Source organism: Aulonocara stuartgranti, assembly GCF_965226115.1.
Source record: "Aulonocara stuartgranti genome assembly, chromosome: 22".
NCBI lineage: Eukaryota > Metazoa > Chordata > Actinopteri > Cichliformes > Cichlidae > Aulonocara > Aulonocara stuartgranti.
In genome coordinates this window covers 3,509,514-3,526,533 of record NC_138957.1, presented here as the reverse complement: position 1 = coordinate 3,526,533, position 17,020 = coordinate 3,509,514, and the positions used below count along the sequence as shown (strand labels likewise).

At 39.5% G+C, this 17,020-nt stretch overlaps 1 protein-coding gene across 3 annotated transcripts in view; it reads right to left on the bottom strand.

The window, feature by feature from the left end:
• The window catches only part of phf14 (PHD finger protein 14), a 141,065-nt gene that overhangs the window by 106,459 nt on the left and 17,586 nt on the right, over positions 1-17,020 (bottom strand). For all 3 annotated transcript variants that reach the window (XM_082521162.1, XM_082521163.1, XM_082521164.1), the window contains exons 5-10: positions 11,552-11,711; positions 10,687-10,798; positions 9,550-9,687; positions 6,034-6,180; positions 4,894-5,164; positions 2,509-2,615 (exon numbers count right to left, since the gene is read on the bottom strand). In XM_082521162.1, coding sequence (XP_082377288.1) covers positions 2,509-2,615; positions 4,894-5,164; positions 6,034-6,180; positions 9,550-9,687; positions 10,687-10,798; positions 11,552-11,711 — 935 coding nt within the window. The remainder of the gene's footprint in view (positions 1-2,508; positions 2,616-4,893; positions 5,165-6,033; positions 6,181-9,549; positions 9,688-10,686; positions 10,799-11,551; positions 11,712-17,020) is intronic.

Here is a 17,020-nt window from a genome sequence, read left to right as displayed (position 1 = left end):
AGTCCCAGATATAAACCTAGTGGGAGTTTCCCCCCACAGAGGGACAAAAGGACCCCCTGATGATCCTCTAATCGCCTGAGCCAAGGTGTGAAACTGGGTGTGGGTCCCAATCAGCCAGGGTTTCGTGTGAGTTCATTGTGAAACCTGGCCCCACCTTATCATGCGAATGATTCGCACACTTTTCTTTGCAAGCTCCTTTGACTACGATGACCTGGATGACTGAGAACCTTCACAGACTCCTAGAAACTAATTAGGTACTGCCATACATGTGACTGGGAGTAAAAGGGCAAGAAAGAGTTGTCCTGTGCATCCTTTCATGTTATCCAGGGCATTTACAAGTTTGGCCAGGAGCTTAACACACCATGCTAAGCAATGTTCTTAAGAGACAACCCCCTCTATGGTTTAAATACCTAGGAACTGAAGAGGTCTCTTGAATGAAAAGTAAAATGTCTTCACAAAACTTAAAGAAGTCCAGTAGCTCACATGTTCCCATTATGTAAAAAGTGAACGATAACAGTTTGACAAGCATACAATTGAATTTCTTCCCCAAGGAGGTGTTTCCTGAAGAGCTGTTAGCCAGACCTTTTGTGATATGTGCACAACGGCCATGCTAACGTTCTGTGGCACGTGAACATCAATTTTGCACTCAAATATAAACAACTGAAACTGTTTCATACTATCACTGCATATGATTTGCAACTGGTAACCCCTTTGTCCAGGTTAACACTGTACTGTTCTCCACTAGTGTCCATTAGTCAAAGCTTAACTTGTAATGGTATTTTCTCCAAAGCCCAAGCCATCTGACAGCAACTCAGGCAGTGCAATTAGCAATACACACTCCATTAATAACGCTTAACATGCATGGCAGAAGACTGAATGCAACATTAACTCTGACTTCTACTTTGCCATTGTATTCCCTTCCTCATGCTGACAGACGGAGTGGCAGGCTTACTGCAGAGGTCATATGTCTGAAGAGAAACATGAAGGCTGCACACAGAGAACTCCTAAATTCAACCTTCTCTCATGGCACAACAAAGCTTTAAAATCCATTAAAATGGTTTAAAATGTGTTGAAAGATTTGTACAACTGAAGTTCAAGTTTACAAATACTGGTATCCACTGTTGACTCCCCTCAGCCTCCTAGTAGTCGGCATAAATACGCTGGGTGCCTTAATTCTTGAGTTATCGTATTCACAAGATTTATTTTTAGAAAACGTCAGATAATCTCTGACCTTGATTTAAACTCGACTGAGATTTTTAGTAGATGCGCTAAAATAGCACGAATGTGAATCCTAGGTGAATTCCTTCCTGCAATATCACACTCACAAGATTTTCAGAAACGACATCTGACCTTGAGGTGAAGGTCACTGAAATTCAATGAGATTTTCAGTACAGTTTTTACAGCTGAGGGGTTAAAAAAAAGAAAGAAGACTGAAAACGCTTAACCACCTGCTTTGATAATATCACTACATTTTTTTCACCACATTCATTTTAATGTTTCCTTCAAGCAAACCTTTTGGAAAGATGTACCTTTTTTGGTGTGTTGCTTGGACACTATTCAGTATATTCAGTTTTTTGCTACCACAACAACATCACTTTCTCCATGAGAAAACCTGCATATATTAATGAAATGGGCCCATGTGAGCTGTCAATATGAACAGCAATGTCAGCTGTTGACTAAAGCTTTGTTCTTTCTAAACTTGAAATCAGATCAAATCACTCCACCATCATTCCATGTACATCGGTGTATCCATCCCAGATTCAAACTTCCACTGAGGATTTTACAATCAGTCAACATGTGAGTGGAGTATAGAAATTCGACATTTTACTACAGTACTACAATTAAGTGTTAACGAATCACAGCCTTTTTTATGCAAAGTCCCTCAATTTCAGAAGCTCAAAAGTAACTGGTTAGTTAACCTCAACCTGTTCTGTCATTATGCAACGACAGACAAAAGAACGGAAGATTGTTCAAAATGTTAAACTTGTGTTTGGCAGTTGGTTACTGGAAATGAGGTCCAAAGAGATGCTAAAGCATTTAGCGTCATTTAGGACAAGTTCAATATTCAATATGATCAATCTGTATATATTTATAGATTTCATAATTTCCTTGTGTGACCAATAAACTTCATCCATCTATCCCATAATTCAGTCTGTAATTGAGATTTTGCAAGAAGTTGCACACTACTGATGGCACTCAAAAACAGAAGTACAGATTACAGTTTGCCTGGAAATAACTAAGAACATTAACTTGTACCAGAATGATGAGAAGACATATTAGTACGGAAAAGAAAATGAACAGTTCATTGTCTAAAACAGACCTTACTGTCTGTCAAATATGCTGCAAGCAACATTAAGACATGGGCACGTATATCAGGTCACTGCTGCAGATAAAAGTAGCAGTAAAACTTTTCTGTTGTTTTTGCACTAAAGGATTTCTTTTTGAAACTAGCGTATAATTAAAACTAATTTTTAAATATAGCAATTGTGTTTGAACTGTGTCACTCACCTTGTTATACTCGACGTGTAGTTTTTCTTGTTCATTCTCCAGCTTATCTTTAAGGTTTTTCTGCTCTGAAATGTTATCCTGGATCTGGATCATTCTCATGTTCCGCTCTGAGTAGTTTTTTTTTTTTTAAAAAGGAAGAAAAGGGGGATACAAAAAGTGATTAATGAAGTTAAAGGAGCAGAAGGGGCAATGTTGGCAAATGATGCTACATTAGGTTCTAAAGGATAACGGAAGAATGGTGGAGAAGGAAAATATAAATCTAGTACAACTGCTGCTTTTTCAATGTAGGCTGTCTACATAAAAGCAATAACACCATCGCTACCACATTTAACGATACATACAGTGGCTTGCAAAAGTATTCGGCCCCCTTGAACTTTACCACATTTTGTCACATTACAGCCACAAACATGAATCAATTTTATTGGAATTCCACGTGAAAGACCAACACAAAGTGGTGTACACGTGAGAAGTGGAACGAAAATCATACATGATTCCAAACATTTTTTACAAATAAATAACTGCAAAGTGGGGTGTGCGTAATTATTCAGCCCGCTTTGGTCTGAGTGCAGTCAGTTGCCCATAGACATTGCCTGATGAGTGCTAATGACTAAACAGAGTGCACCTGTGTGTAATCTAATGTCAGCTGCTCTGTGACGGCCTCAGAGGTTGTCTAAGAGAACATTGGGAGCAACAACACCATGAAGTCCAAAGAACACACCAGACAGGTCAGGGATAAAGTTATTGAGAAATTTAAAGCAGGCTTAGGCTACACAAAGATTTCCCAAGCCTTGAACATCCCACGGAGCACTGTTCAAGCCATCATTCAGAAATGGAAGGAGTATGGCACAACTGTAAACCTACCAAGACAAGGCCGTCCACCTAAACTCACAGGCCGAACGAGGAGAATGCTGATCAGAAATGCAGCCCAGAGGCCCATGGTGACTCTGGACGAGCTGCAGAGATCTACAGCTCAGGTGGGGGAATCTGTCCATAGGACAACTATTAGTCGTGCACTGCACAAAGTTGGCCTTTATGGAAGAGTGGCAAGAAGAAAGCCATTGTTAACAGAAAACCATAAGAAGTCCCGTTTGCAGTTTGCCACAAGCCATGTGGGGGACACAGCAAACATGTGGAAGAAGCTGCTCTGCTCAGATGAGACCAAAATGGAACTTCTTGGCCAAAATGCAAAACGCTATGTGTGGCGGAAAACTAACACTGCACATCACTCTGAAAACACCATCCCCACTGTCAAATATGGTGGTGGCAGCATCATGCTCTGGGGGTGCTTCTCTTCAGCAGGGACAGGGAAGCTGGTCAGAGTTGATGGGAAGATGGATGGAGCCACATACAGGGCAATCGTGGAAGAAAACCTCTTCTGGAAAAGACTTGAGACTGGGGCGGAGGTTCACCTTCCAGCAGGACAACGACCCTAAACATAAGGGTCGTTGTCCTGCTGGAAGGTGAACCTCCGCCCCAGTCTCAAATCTTTTGAGCCAGGGGCCAGGGCAACAATGAAATGGTTTAAAACAAAACACATCCATGTGTTAGAATGGCCCAGTCGAAGTCCAGATCTAAATCCAATCGAGAATCTGTGGCAAGATCTGAAAACTGCTGTTCACAAATGCTGTCCATCTAATCTGACTGAGCTGGAGCTGTTCTACAAAGAAGAATTTCAGTCTGTAGATGTGCAACGCTGGTAGAGACAGACCCTAAAAGACTGGCAGCTGGAATTGCAGCTAAAGCTGGTTCTACAAAGTATTGATTCAGGGGGCTGAATAATTACGCACACCCCACTTTTCAGTTATTTATTTGCAAAAAATGTTTGGAATCATGTTTGATTTTCATTCAACTTCTCACGTGTGCACCACTTTGTGTTGGTCTTTCACCTGGAATTCCAATAAAATTGATTCATGTTTGTGGCTGTAATGTGACAAAATGTGGAAAAGTTCAAGGGGGCTGAATACTTTTTGCAAGCCACTGTAACAGTGTTAAATCCATGCACTGCAGACACACAATCACTATCTAACTTAATATGCATGTCTTAGGACTTTTGGAGAACATCTGAGTAACTCGAGTAAACTCATGCAGGTATAGTGAATACACGCAAACGGCACACCTTTCTGCTCATGACATCAAGAAACTTTCAAATTTCTCCTAAACTGCACTGCAGTGCTTTGCAGTTTTCTAATCTCAGTGTTTTCTTCTTTAGTATCAATTTCACTCACAACAAACAAGGAGCTTCTAAAAGAATTGCTGCGAAACATTTTCTCACTGTTCTCAGAGACCCACCTACTTTAGCTGGTAAAGTGAAATAGCAGCATAATAATTAACACTTGACACAAAGCAACAGAACAGCGTAGAGCAGAGATGACACAGTTTCCTCACCCAAGTAGTAGTTGACAAAGTCTGCTGTGAGAGCAGGCTGCTTGTGTTTCCTGCGTCCATCCATGCTAGCACTGGTATCAGATGTGTCCACAGGGAAAATGTCAGTGCTGATGCCCATCAGTTCAGCCTTCCTCATCAACTTTCTGATAGCTGAGGCACTAGAGGTCAGAGGTCTTGGCAGTTTTTCCCGGGGTACCCATGCCTGAGGACGAGTGTTTCTGGACAGCTCAGCTTTTGCCCTGTACTGCTGCAAGCGAGTAGTGATTCGGGCCTGCAGGTGGGACACATACAACCACTTTGCTATTAGAAACAGGATATATTGTGCTCTGTTCTACTTTTAGTATATATAAGTAGCATCTACTTTCAAAAGAATTTCACACAACACGCTGTTAGGAAACACTGAATTGTGGAAACCAGTTCAGCCCATCGTTTTTTGCCCATTTGCACAGTCATCTTGAAGGAGGAAAGAGACTACGAAAGTACTAACACAGGGTGCTTCTTACAGTGTGGATGTGACATACATGCAGTGCTCTGCTTGCTCAGTGTTCTGGTTAAAGACAGTTCTTTATGACTATGCCTGGGAGTTTGTGCTCCTCATGCTAAGCACTGTATATGTGCAATTGTATTTACATTTGGGGACAATGAAAATTTCACATGCTGTCCCTCACACTTGCTTACAGTGCCTAAATTTTGTTAACTGGGACTTTTAGTGTGCCTGTCAATCTGATATAACCATGCAGTCACATTTAGACCACCTACAACAAATACAAAACTGTGATCTAATATAAGTTCGATCAAGGGCCACCTCAAAGTACAGACCAAAGAACTGAAAAGTAAGGGCAATAGCAATGAGCAGAGTGATTTCTACATTTTCTTGGAGTCAGGTGCTAAACTATCCGTGTCAGCTCAACGTGATGCTGCTGTGTGGGGATCGCCTCCCTCTGTCCCAAACCTATTCCTTTTGTGTGCAGGTTTATTAACAGTTACAGGAAAACTGTAGCATTTCTTAAACTTGTTTTAGGGTAAAATATTATTTCGAAAATACACAATTTATCTCACCCATCCAAACTGTCCTTTGTCATTTAGACTAAACATAGTGCATGTTTTTAGTATAGATGGGATGGGTCAAACAATCCTTACCTGAGCTTCGGGAGTAAGCTGTCTCTCTCTCTCCTGCAGAGAGACTTTACAATAAGACTGTAAGGCCAGGTAATTCTTCCTTTTCCACTTTCTGTCAAAGCGGTCTGCATGCTGTTTGCAGTATGCAAAAAATGGGTCCGCGATATCCTGAGGAAATAAAGAGCACTCATGGGAATTAACAGTTAAGATAACTGGTGGGAAAACAGGTATTAATAGCCTGTAAAGCTTTTACCACGTTGAACTTTCAGAACCTGCCACTCACTAAAGTGAAAAATCCAGCTGAGGCAGAAGCAGTGCTTTGCAGCTGCTGACTTCCTACAGTCATCTGTGTGCAGTCTGTTGTAGTGGAGGATTTGTAGCTGATTAACTGGATTAGGCTGCTGCAGTGAACAGGCATTTTTCCAAATACTTGTGTTATATGAATTTTATTTGTTTTGCTTGGTGGACTGCAGTGACAATATTCCAAAAGAACTTCATTAATAGTCGTTATCAATCAAATCTGTCACTCGCTAGTTTGATTTCTCCAAGTGGTAGATGCTTTATTGACAGAAGCTGTGTAAAGGAGGTGAGGAAAAATAAAATAAAATTAGTGGATTCTTTCTCGGCTTGATTTTACCGCTTCTCTCACTTCATGTATTGGTTAAAATTGGTCTATTGGTATTATTATAGTAATATTCATAAGATAAATTATTTGGGTTTTTTTCATAAAGGTACCAAGTGTGGTAAAAAAATAAATAAATAAAATTGGTGGCACTGTGGTAAGAGCAGAAAAGTCCTCAAGGGTACAAGATCGTCATGGATGTGGGGCTGCAGGTATCGATTTCTTTAGTAATCGAGTAATCTTTCAATTATTCCATGGATTAATTGAACAAGAAATGAGCAATAATAAGCATTCACAAAAATCACAGGTATTTCAGAATAAACTGCTCATTGGTTTCTATTTGAGAAATTGTAATGTTCTAAAGTTCAACTGCAAAAACTACGAAATCCTTAGTCGCCAAGTTCTGATCAATTCCCATCCCTACTGTATACATGACTAATATATAAATAATCTCAAGTACAGGCAAAGTCAAAAAAAAGAAGATATATTATCGTTTATTATGGCATAGTTTAAATTGCATATATATGCAATTTAGACTATGCCATAACTATGCCACAACTTTTACCTTTACTCTTTCTTTTTGGAAGGCATTAATAGGGGTTCTGACAGCGTTTTATCTACTAGATGAAGTAGACAGTGTGTGTTCATGTGGATTATTTTTTTTGCATGTGGATCTGCGTGTCCACGTGAATGAGTGAGTTTGTGTTTGTAAGTATTTAAAGTATGAGTATGAGGAGTATGTGGCGTCTCCAATGAAGAAAAGCGAGTATGAGCATATGATGCAAAATCTTTGTGCTGCTAAAAACAAGAAGTTATGACTTAAAGTAGACATGATATTAGTATTAATTCAGTGTCCAACCATTTTCATGGACTTGTGAAGAAAACTTGTATTTTTACTTTTAAACATTAATCTTATTTATTTAAACATAATATATTATATTATTTCACTTTCAATCTGAAAAACTGTTGGAAGGTATCTTTGTGTAAAATAGGACGGTCAGCAAGCTGTATAATTTAAACACGGTCTCAGACCAAGTTAACAGTTCATCTGCATATTTTAATAAATAAACTTCTGGAGGCTTACTGTAGATTTTTCTCTGTGTAAAACAAACAGCGGTGGATGGAGCAGCTACAACATTACAGACATTAACCTTCAATGTAAAGGATCTAAAGTGTGGTTAAAGGGGAACCAAAGTTGTAGTAATTTTATCTGATGATTTTAATTTTATTTTAAATTGTCTCTCAATTGTAATTGTATTTATGATGTAATTTGGTTTTATGAAAATGTATGTTTTATTGTAATATGTATTTATTTAGATTGTTAGCCCAACAAGGGACAATTGTTAAAAATTAGCAGTAGCTATAAACCTATGTGCGGTACATCAGTCTCATGTCTTGCACTTGAACTATGTTTAACTGCACTGTCCCTTTTAAATATCCATCCATCCATTCGCTTCCGCTTATCCTTTTCAGGGTCGCGGGGGGCGCTGGAGCCTATCCCAGCTGTCATAGGGCGAGAGGCGGGGTACACCCTGGACAGGTCGCCAGTCTGTCGCAGGGCTAACACACAGGGACAGACAACCATTCACACTCACTCGCACATTCACACCTAGTGGCAATTTGGATTAATCAATTAACCTATCCCCACAAGCTGCATGTCTTTGGACGGTGGGAGGAAGCCGGAGTACCCGGAGGGAACCCACGCAAACACGGGGAGAACATGCAAACTCCACACAGAAAGACCCCGGCCTGATGGTGGAATTGAACTCAGGACCTTCTTGCTGTGCGGCAACAGTGCTAACCACCGTGCCACCATGCTGCCCTCCCTTTTAAATAAATAAATGAATTCAAAATTCAAAATTTGCTTTTCTTCACATCAGCGTTCGTTAATCAGGTGCTTTGATCAAGGACTCCTGTTCACTTTTGTCCCAGTAAAGGTTTAAATGGTGATCACAGGGAGGATGCTGGAAACACATTTTTCTTTCATTCAACCTGAGCTCACATCTCTGTAATGGCTCCTCCTCTTTGCTGCGTGTAAACAGACTCCAGCTCCATGTTAAACTGCCAGAGTCATCATCACTGCTGCTGTTGTGTTATTAATGTTTTTGTTTAAAAAAACAAAACAAAAGAAAACTGCAGGCTGTGCGGGCTTAATGTTGTCAAACTTTTTATTCATGCACTGCTCCTAAATATGTTTGTATTGCAGATTTCGCAAATGTGGGTGAAGCACTTGCGTTTACATAGTTTAACACATCTGCACGCTGCAGAGCCGTGTGTTAAACGAAGCATCGAAGGCTGAATCGTTGCAGCCCCAGATGGATGGTTCAAACACAGGGCAAGAAGTTCAGTTTAGAGACCTCCAGGAATCAAGGAAACTTTATTTTATTTTTTCACTTTTTAGTGACATTTTGGTTTAGTTATGATAGTTTTTGCAGCAACAGGCATAGGTTGTGCAAACCCAAGACCAAACAGTTGTTTTTTGTTCTGCCAGTCACTACACATATGCTGCTTACAGTTTCAACAGCTAACACCGCTTTGTTTAACAGGTGACTGTTATTGAGCTGACAAATTTATAGCATCAAGTTCACTTCCTAGTTTTTTGTTTGTTGGTTTGTTTTAAGAGCTGCACAGCCAATAGTCATTACACAAAAAGTCATAATTCTTTGCTGAGCAGACTAATGTATTATTGAATTTAAAACATCCTTTTAACACTTCTGACATGACAACCACTGAAGCTAAATTAATAAACGTATTTGTACGGTGTAAATGACATATCAAGAATCAACTGTTACCAATCAACCACCCAAGTATTTAAATGGAAAATATCTGCATATTCATGGACTCTTCATTTCTCTGAGGGAAGAACGTTCACTAATAATGCTGGTTTCGTTAAGCTGCCAACAAGGTCGCCCTACCTCCTCCGCTGCAGCCTCAGACAGAAGCCCCTCCCTCTGTGCACAGGTGACGTGGAAGTAGGATCGACACATTCCTGCATCACAGCTGATACACACACCAGTCCTGGCAAAACGGGCATCCTCACAGAAACTGCACTCCTGCTCATAACAAAAATAACACATAACATTTTTTCATTTTTCAAAAATGCCAGTATGCAACTGTTTCACTGTTAACCGGTTTTCATTTTGACAGATATTTTGGATTATCTACTGAAATTCTGACGCTTCCATGTGAATTTCTACTTAAGCTGCTTTCAGGTTTTACATGATAAATCAGCCTCACCTTAACGCTTGTATTTAGCACAATTACCTCGCTTATACATCAGTTCAGACTGACGAAACTTTAGCTGAAAAGCTCTAAAGCCGAATTTCTCAAACTTGTTCCTTGGAACTTTGCCCCCACTAAGTGCCTTCTCAACAGGTAACTTCAGCAACTTTAGGGGTGGAACGTGCCACTTTTAAATTGTGCCCCATTACTGATCATAATGATTACTGTAAGTAGAGCATCTCCGGTGTTTAATCAGTTTTGCTGCGAGAAAAATGTCTGAATACAGCCTCTAGTTTATGGGCGTCAAACTCAGCCCTCTCTGATCATAAGCGGGCGGGACCAGTGAAACTCTCCTTTCTGTCAATGTAAAGAAGTTACAAATTTAACTTTTTCTACATCATAAAGAAAAAGATGCTGTGACAAAAAAATTCGTCAGCATGATGCAAGATTACAGAAAAAGTTCTGGCAGCTCATTACAAAGACTGTCCAGTTTTTCTTTTTTTTCTCAATGAAAATAAAATTGGGCTTCACTTTAGCCACCTCCTAATTTTAGAAATTTACTAATATCATTGAAATGCAGCCAGATGCTGCTCATTTTATATTTTCGCCCATTTCTTCATTTTTCCCCCGACAAGCTTGCGTTTAAATCTGGCTTGCAGGTCTCGCCGTGTAACTGCCTGTACCACTACACTTGCTGTCTTCCGAACGCCTGCCCCCCTCCTCCTTTCACTAATGGTACGACCCCAGTCTTTGCACGGATTGGCCTCATGGCCGATAAACACTATTTACATTGAAATTCATCTTCATCAGTGAGCAAAAAGAGAACTTGCCTTGGCCCCATATTTTGAATAATTCATCTCTGTGAGTGTTACTGGTCGCAACTTATCAATGTCTCCAAATGCCACTCCAGGAACATAAAGGGCACAAACCACATGCACCCACCTGAAAACATCAAAGAATAAAAGCAAAATTGGTGAACAAATGGTACAAAGAATGGTAGAAAAATCCAGAATTGGAAATGGCTCAGAATCAAGTAGCATTTTAAACATTTCGACTCCTGGATGCTGATTTCACAAAAAGCTGTGAACTGATAAATCATGGCTATGGTTTATTTTTGCATTTAATGTAGAGAATTTGTGTAGACAATAAGACACTTAATATCATGAAACTAGTTTCTCAGATACTCAAAAAGAAATTGACTCATAGATTTATGTAGGCCCAGACTCATGCTACAGTTTGGTGTGAGACAGTTTCAAATGTGGACTTTAGGCAAGAGAATCCAAAGTCCAATATAAAGATATCCATCTCTAGCAAGCAACCGCTTCACAGTTTAATTTGCTGTGTTTTTCATGCTCTACTGAAGTAGTAAATTCGTGTGCAGCCTGGCTGAGGAGCACTATCAGCGATAACGTGGCTGAAGTCTCCACGCTTCACATAACACAGTCTTTTCTCTCACTCTTTTTCTTCCTCTCTTTTCTCCTCCCTCCATTCCTCCAACAGTTCTATTTTCCTTCTTAATCAAACCTGCTTTTCTCCTCAGCACTGAATATATAACACAGTTCAGACAGTCTTTGGATCCCTGCAGCATTTTGAATAGCACAGATCATTAGCTGTTATTTGTTTCTGAACATGTTCCACTTGCTGTATCTTCTAAATGGCAACTGACCACCAGGTCATTGTGCCACTGTATCCCACCTCCCAGCATCCGTCTCTTTGAAGATGCCATCCTGGTTTGGGCATAGCTCACAGCTGGGAGTCACTCCATTCTTGCAGGCATCACAGAACCAAGGCTCTGTTGAATTCTCAGAGGCCGAGCTCATAATCGAGTCACTCTCGCCGTCCACACCGTAACACCCTGGAAGCAAAGACCAGTATTAACCTTACTGAACAGTCATCCCATTCAAATGAAAACTGCTCCTGTGAGCCACAGCGTGCAACACATGTGGTAGATGCGAAGCTGTGCCATAGAGGTTAGAGGTTAGGAGTAAAAAAAAAAAAAAAGATAATTTTGCATTACTCTGTAACATGGTCTGAGATCCACTGACACATCATTAGCATTTAATAATATAAACCTTAGGCTACACATTTACTCTAGCACAAATTCCTAACCTAATCAGGGCACAAAATATGTTTCTTTGAGAGAACCAACACAAAGACAGCAAAGGTGAAACTGTGGACTAGTCCAAATAGCAGCTCACAGCTATCACTTCAGTGATTCTACTGTGGAAATTACCACAAGCAGAAATTAAGGTTACAACGTGACTGCTAATCACTGCTTTTGTTTCCTGATGAAAAATCAGTCCCTGGCTGGGCTTTGCATACAGTCAGTTTTCACATCATACTGAGATTATCTATTTCCTTTATGTTAGCATTCTGTTTTTGCACATCCTTGTAGATTCAATTCTGATTTTTTTTTTTTTTTTTTTTTTTTTTTTTAAATGACAGGCTCAGTATGCACTTTACCGTCACATTCCTGACGCTTCCCACAGCAAAAAATAAAAGTAATGTCCTCAAAAGCTAGCTTGGCTATTTTCCTCCTCTGCAATGAGCTGAAGTCAGCGCAAGTGGAGCAAGTGCAGTACACTACTGCATTACAGAACAAGCTCCTTTGATTAAAGTAATGTATAACTCTAAAACACCTTACACCAAACACTGCCCATGTGACATATCTCTATGCCTTTTGCCTTTATTAAGACACAAATGTAAACAATGTAAAAAAGGGAAACGGGTTCACATGCCAACTAACAGAGGAGCTCCAAGGACACACTGACAACGTCTTTACTTGCTTCACTTTGGCAGAGCAGCTCCTCAGATTAGGGCTGTTCCATATAATGATATATATTGAATGACGATATAAAAACGTCTATTGTTTCCTATTACACTATCGTTTGTTTTGTGGTGTCGTAAAATAAACAGTTTACAGCAATATTTTTTCATCGTTTTGATGGTTACTGTAGTGGCTATATTAATTTCTTAAAGTTCTCTCTTTCTCTTATATTTAAAATAACCACACTACTGACGGACAAGCGCCTGTTTTTACATGTTATCGTTAGCAACAATGACGGTAAAACCATCACTTGGCTCTGCTGTCCGCTTGTTTGTTTTCCATGTAAACCTTTCACAATAAAGCTCAAGATCCTGTTGAGACTTTTCAAAATAAACTGAATCACGTGAAAGAGTATGCAGAGAGTTTACAGATGAGAAAAAAGAGCCATCGGGTGCTTAAAAGTTAACCTTAGACTCAAACTTTGAAAGAAAATGGTGGCCGTCACAACTTATGACTAAAAATGTATAGTTTCATGCATTGGTTACACCAGCTGGAAAAACTTCACGCAAGTCAAGTTGCCCGAGATTCACAGAATTTACAGAAAAATATTACATTTTTGTGATTTATATCGTTGTCAGGACGATTAATGTCTTATACTGGGATATGAGATTTTTGTCATATCGCACAGCCCTACCTCAGATGATAACTGGCTCTGGTTGGCACAATCAGGGGAAACAACCCAGAGCTACCCACAACCAACAAAATGAGAAGAAGATGCAAAAGGTGCTCCTGCTTCCTGGGAACTTCCAATGTTGTCATCCAACATGCCACAAGTTGCTTTATTCTGTTGTATGCTCTCATGTCCACTTCATCTATACTCCTCCAATCCTCACACATTCACCTCCCGTGCACATTTGTATAAGTGGACAGCAGCTAAAAGATCTCCTTTGTTATAAAAATGTCAATGGTAGATCTTAGCCTGCTAATGCAGGGAACTGCATATAGGGTATAATCGAAATTAAAAAAACAAAAAAAACAAAACACATTGAAATTATGTAAACTGAAGTGAACTATGCTAACTAAGTGTGACGACAGTAATGAAGTAACTTTTGATACAGAGATAAGGAGAGAGAGCGCAACAAGAGAACAACAAGGTGTGACTCAAAATCAAATGATTGGAGTTACATCGAGTAATTGGATGCCAACATCAGGTGATAGCCATGTCGTACTGGAAAGGCAGAGAGAAGAAGGGGACTATAAGACCCTTTGCAGATAATGATTAGTCGTTACTTCCTCAGGGTTTTGTCGAAGTGTGCAGAAGATTAGAAGACCCTGCATCACACAGTAGATTTCACAGCAAGAAACCCAGAGGATTTAGCCTTCTTTTTGCAACCCACTATGGACCACAAATTGAATTGAATATTTACTATCCAATATGGTGCTCACTACATACTGGAAGGGAACTATCTAAGGAGTTCCACGCTCCTCAAAAAGGATTTTATCCTGCGTGGCAAGGGGAAGAATTCATCAATGGCAAAGGTTTTCGCTCTCTTAGAAAATTAAAAATAAATCAAACTGACAGTAGATATTTAGCAACAGTTCTGATTTTAGGGCCTGGGGAACATTACTGACAACAGGCAAGCTTGTAATCTGATTTTTTTTTTTTTAACTGTACTTGCCAATTACAACCTGAGAGATATGGTTTAAAATCAGGCAAGTGCCAATGATGTCAACCGATTCTGATCTCTTTAAAAGAATATCATGAGACACTGTATCAAAGGCAGAGCTCAGATCATAGAGAAAGCATGGCTAACAGCCCAAAGTCAGTTGCCATTAGTGGATCATTTGTGATTTTGTCCTGGACTTCATCTGTAGTGTGAAGTGGCAGAACACCAGACTGAAATTGTTCAAACGAATGACTGTTATTAAGGTGTACAACAACATTTTTTTCAAGAACTTTTGAAAGAAAAGGTAAATTTGCAATTGAACTGTACTTATTGAGGTTCACCGGGTTTCTGAAGTGTTAGGTTTATCTCAGCTGTTTTAAGAGGTAGAGGAAAAAACCCAGGGATCAGGGAAGAGTGAATAACCTCAGTTATTAAAGGAGAGAGAGAGAGGATAAACAGGATGTTGCCAGTCAGAGGTGGGTCAAGGCAACACGTAGAAGGTTTAGATTTCTTTAAAATCATACAGTGTGCCATATGTGGAATTATCTAGAGCCAGCTGCTGACAGATGTTACTAACCTTAGTACTGAAAAAGGCTATAAAAATGTTCTAATGCTCAGTGCAGTAAACCTGAGGTGGAAAATTGTCAGGTGATTTAATGTAGAGAGTCCTTGTATTTCCTTCACCAGACCTCATTAGTACTGCATAATATTCATATTTGACTGCAGACAGAGCATCCTTATAATTCCACGTGTTGACGATGCATATGGACAGCAAGACCAGTCTTTGTGCAAAGCCATTCCAAGCAATCTTTAGTTTTAAGTTTGCATAAATCCAGAGTAAACCAAGGAGCAGAGTGAATGAAATAGACAGTCCAAGTTTTCAATGGAAAGTACTGAGTAGACTGTGTAGTCCATTATTGTAGTAAGACACCAGTTTATCAGGAGTAGATAAATTGTCTGTCAGTTCTACAGGAGAAGGCAGTTATGTCAATGTTTTTAATATTGCGATATGATAGAGCGAAAAGAGTTTGACTTAGATAATATTAAATGGACATCAAAAGATACCAGCTTGTGGCCAGATATGGAAAGATTAGATGCTATACGGTTCTGAGGAGTAACACTGCATACATCACATAATATCAAGAATACGGCCCTTAGAGTGAGACTGAAAATCAATAAATTGTTGCAGGCCAACGCTATTAACAGATGATGAATAATCTCTCATAAGAGTATTAGTGACAGTGTCTGGATGTATATTAAAATCACCCAGCAAACTAACATTGCAGGAGAAAAAACTTAGAAGCTGGATGAAGCCAAGCAAACACATTTTAATATTGTCCTCTTAATTTTCTGAGGCTGCCTAAACAATTACTTGGCTGATGTGGTTTCTATGGCTGCTATTACACCAGGCATACGTGCGCTTTACTACCAATGAGAACAGCAATCAGCACTCTCCCTCTGTCAGGGAGATAACACTCCAGCTCCTAATTCAGTCAAGCAGCCTTTGGGCTTTTTGAGCAATGGGAAAGACTCAAAAATCAAAAACTTAGTGTTCTGCATGCCACACTGGGGAGTCAGACAGCCCATAAAAAGCAAATACTGGGGTAGACAGAGTTGTTTATTCAGCTCTACACTGTTTGGTGGGCGCGCGTCCTTTTCTGATTGAGAGACCATTTGCTGTGTGCCATGGTGAATCACTAATTCTGAAATCTGCTCTTCAGAGGCTGCTGGGGCTCTAGTCTGAAATTTTAAAACAGGCCTCTGGTTTTTCCGTGGAATCAACTCACTCGTGCAATTAAGGCACAACTGCAGCTTTTCCTGTTTAAAGAATAGGACAATCTGTTTTCACAATCTATTGTTACCCCTTAGCACCAATATTATGTATTCTACCTCAATTTTGCCCCCACAAGATGTACCAAGGGCAGGAGGCTTAAAAAAAAGGATCATCTAGGCAGTTCGTCTTTACTTATTGAGCTCTGAAACTGGGGTTTGTGAACAACCACCGTGCTGGTTTAAATGATGTATAGTTGAACCGTGCCACAAATCTTTGGTGTTCCTTTTGAACTGAGATACAAAGCTCAGACCGTTTAGCCATGGGTTACTGGCTAATATGAGCTAAGCTGACAAAAAGTGATGACTACAAGATAGCTTCATAATCCCTGAAGGAAGATTATCCCTGTCAGAAATGGACTTTGCAGGAAAAAAAAAAGGTAGAGTTGACTGAACCACCGAGAGAACTGCTCAACTATATTGACATTTTATGAAAAAAATGCTTTGTTTATGTTCCACAAACACAAAATACATCAAAAGAAAGTGTACAAGGTTACAGAATAAAATATAAACTCGTTTTCACATGTATTGTGAAATGTATGTATTTTTTTTATAACTTTCACTTAATTATACATTTTGCTTTTTACCAATAATAATGCTCATTTACGGTATACTGGAAATATTTTCTCCAACCCCGTCTCTAGAAAAACTTGGAAAAGTACGTTCATTTTAAGTTCATAAGTTTGATAAATAGTTATTCGTGTGTTTTTATCTCTGTCACTGTAACATAACCATGTATGAAATTAAAATAAATCTCAGGACAAGAGGCATTTTTTTCATCAGCCAAACTTGATGAATGTACAGAGGTTTAGTGCTGTCCACTCCAGTACAGGGGTCCCATATATACGGTCTGCTATCTGAAACTCTTTTACCCTGAAAAATGTACAATAACTAAAGTAG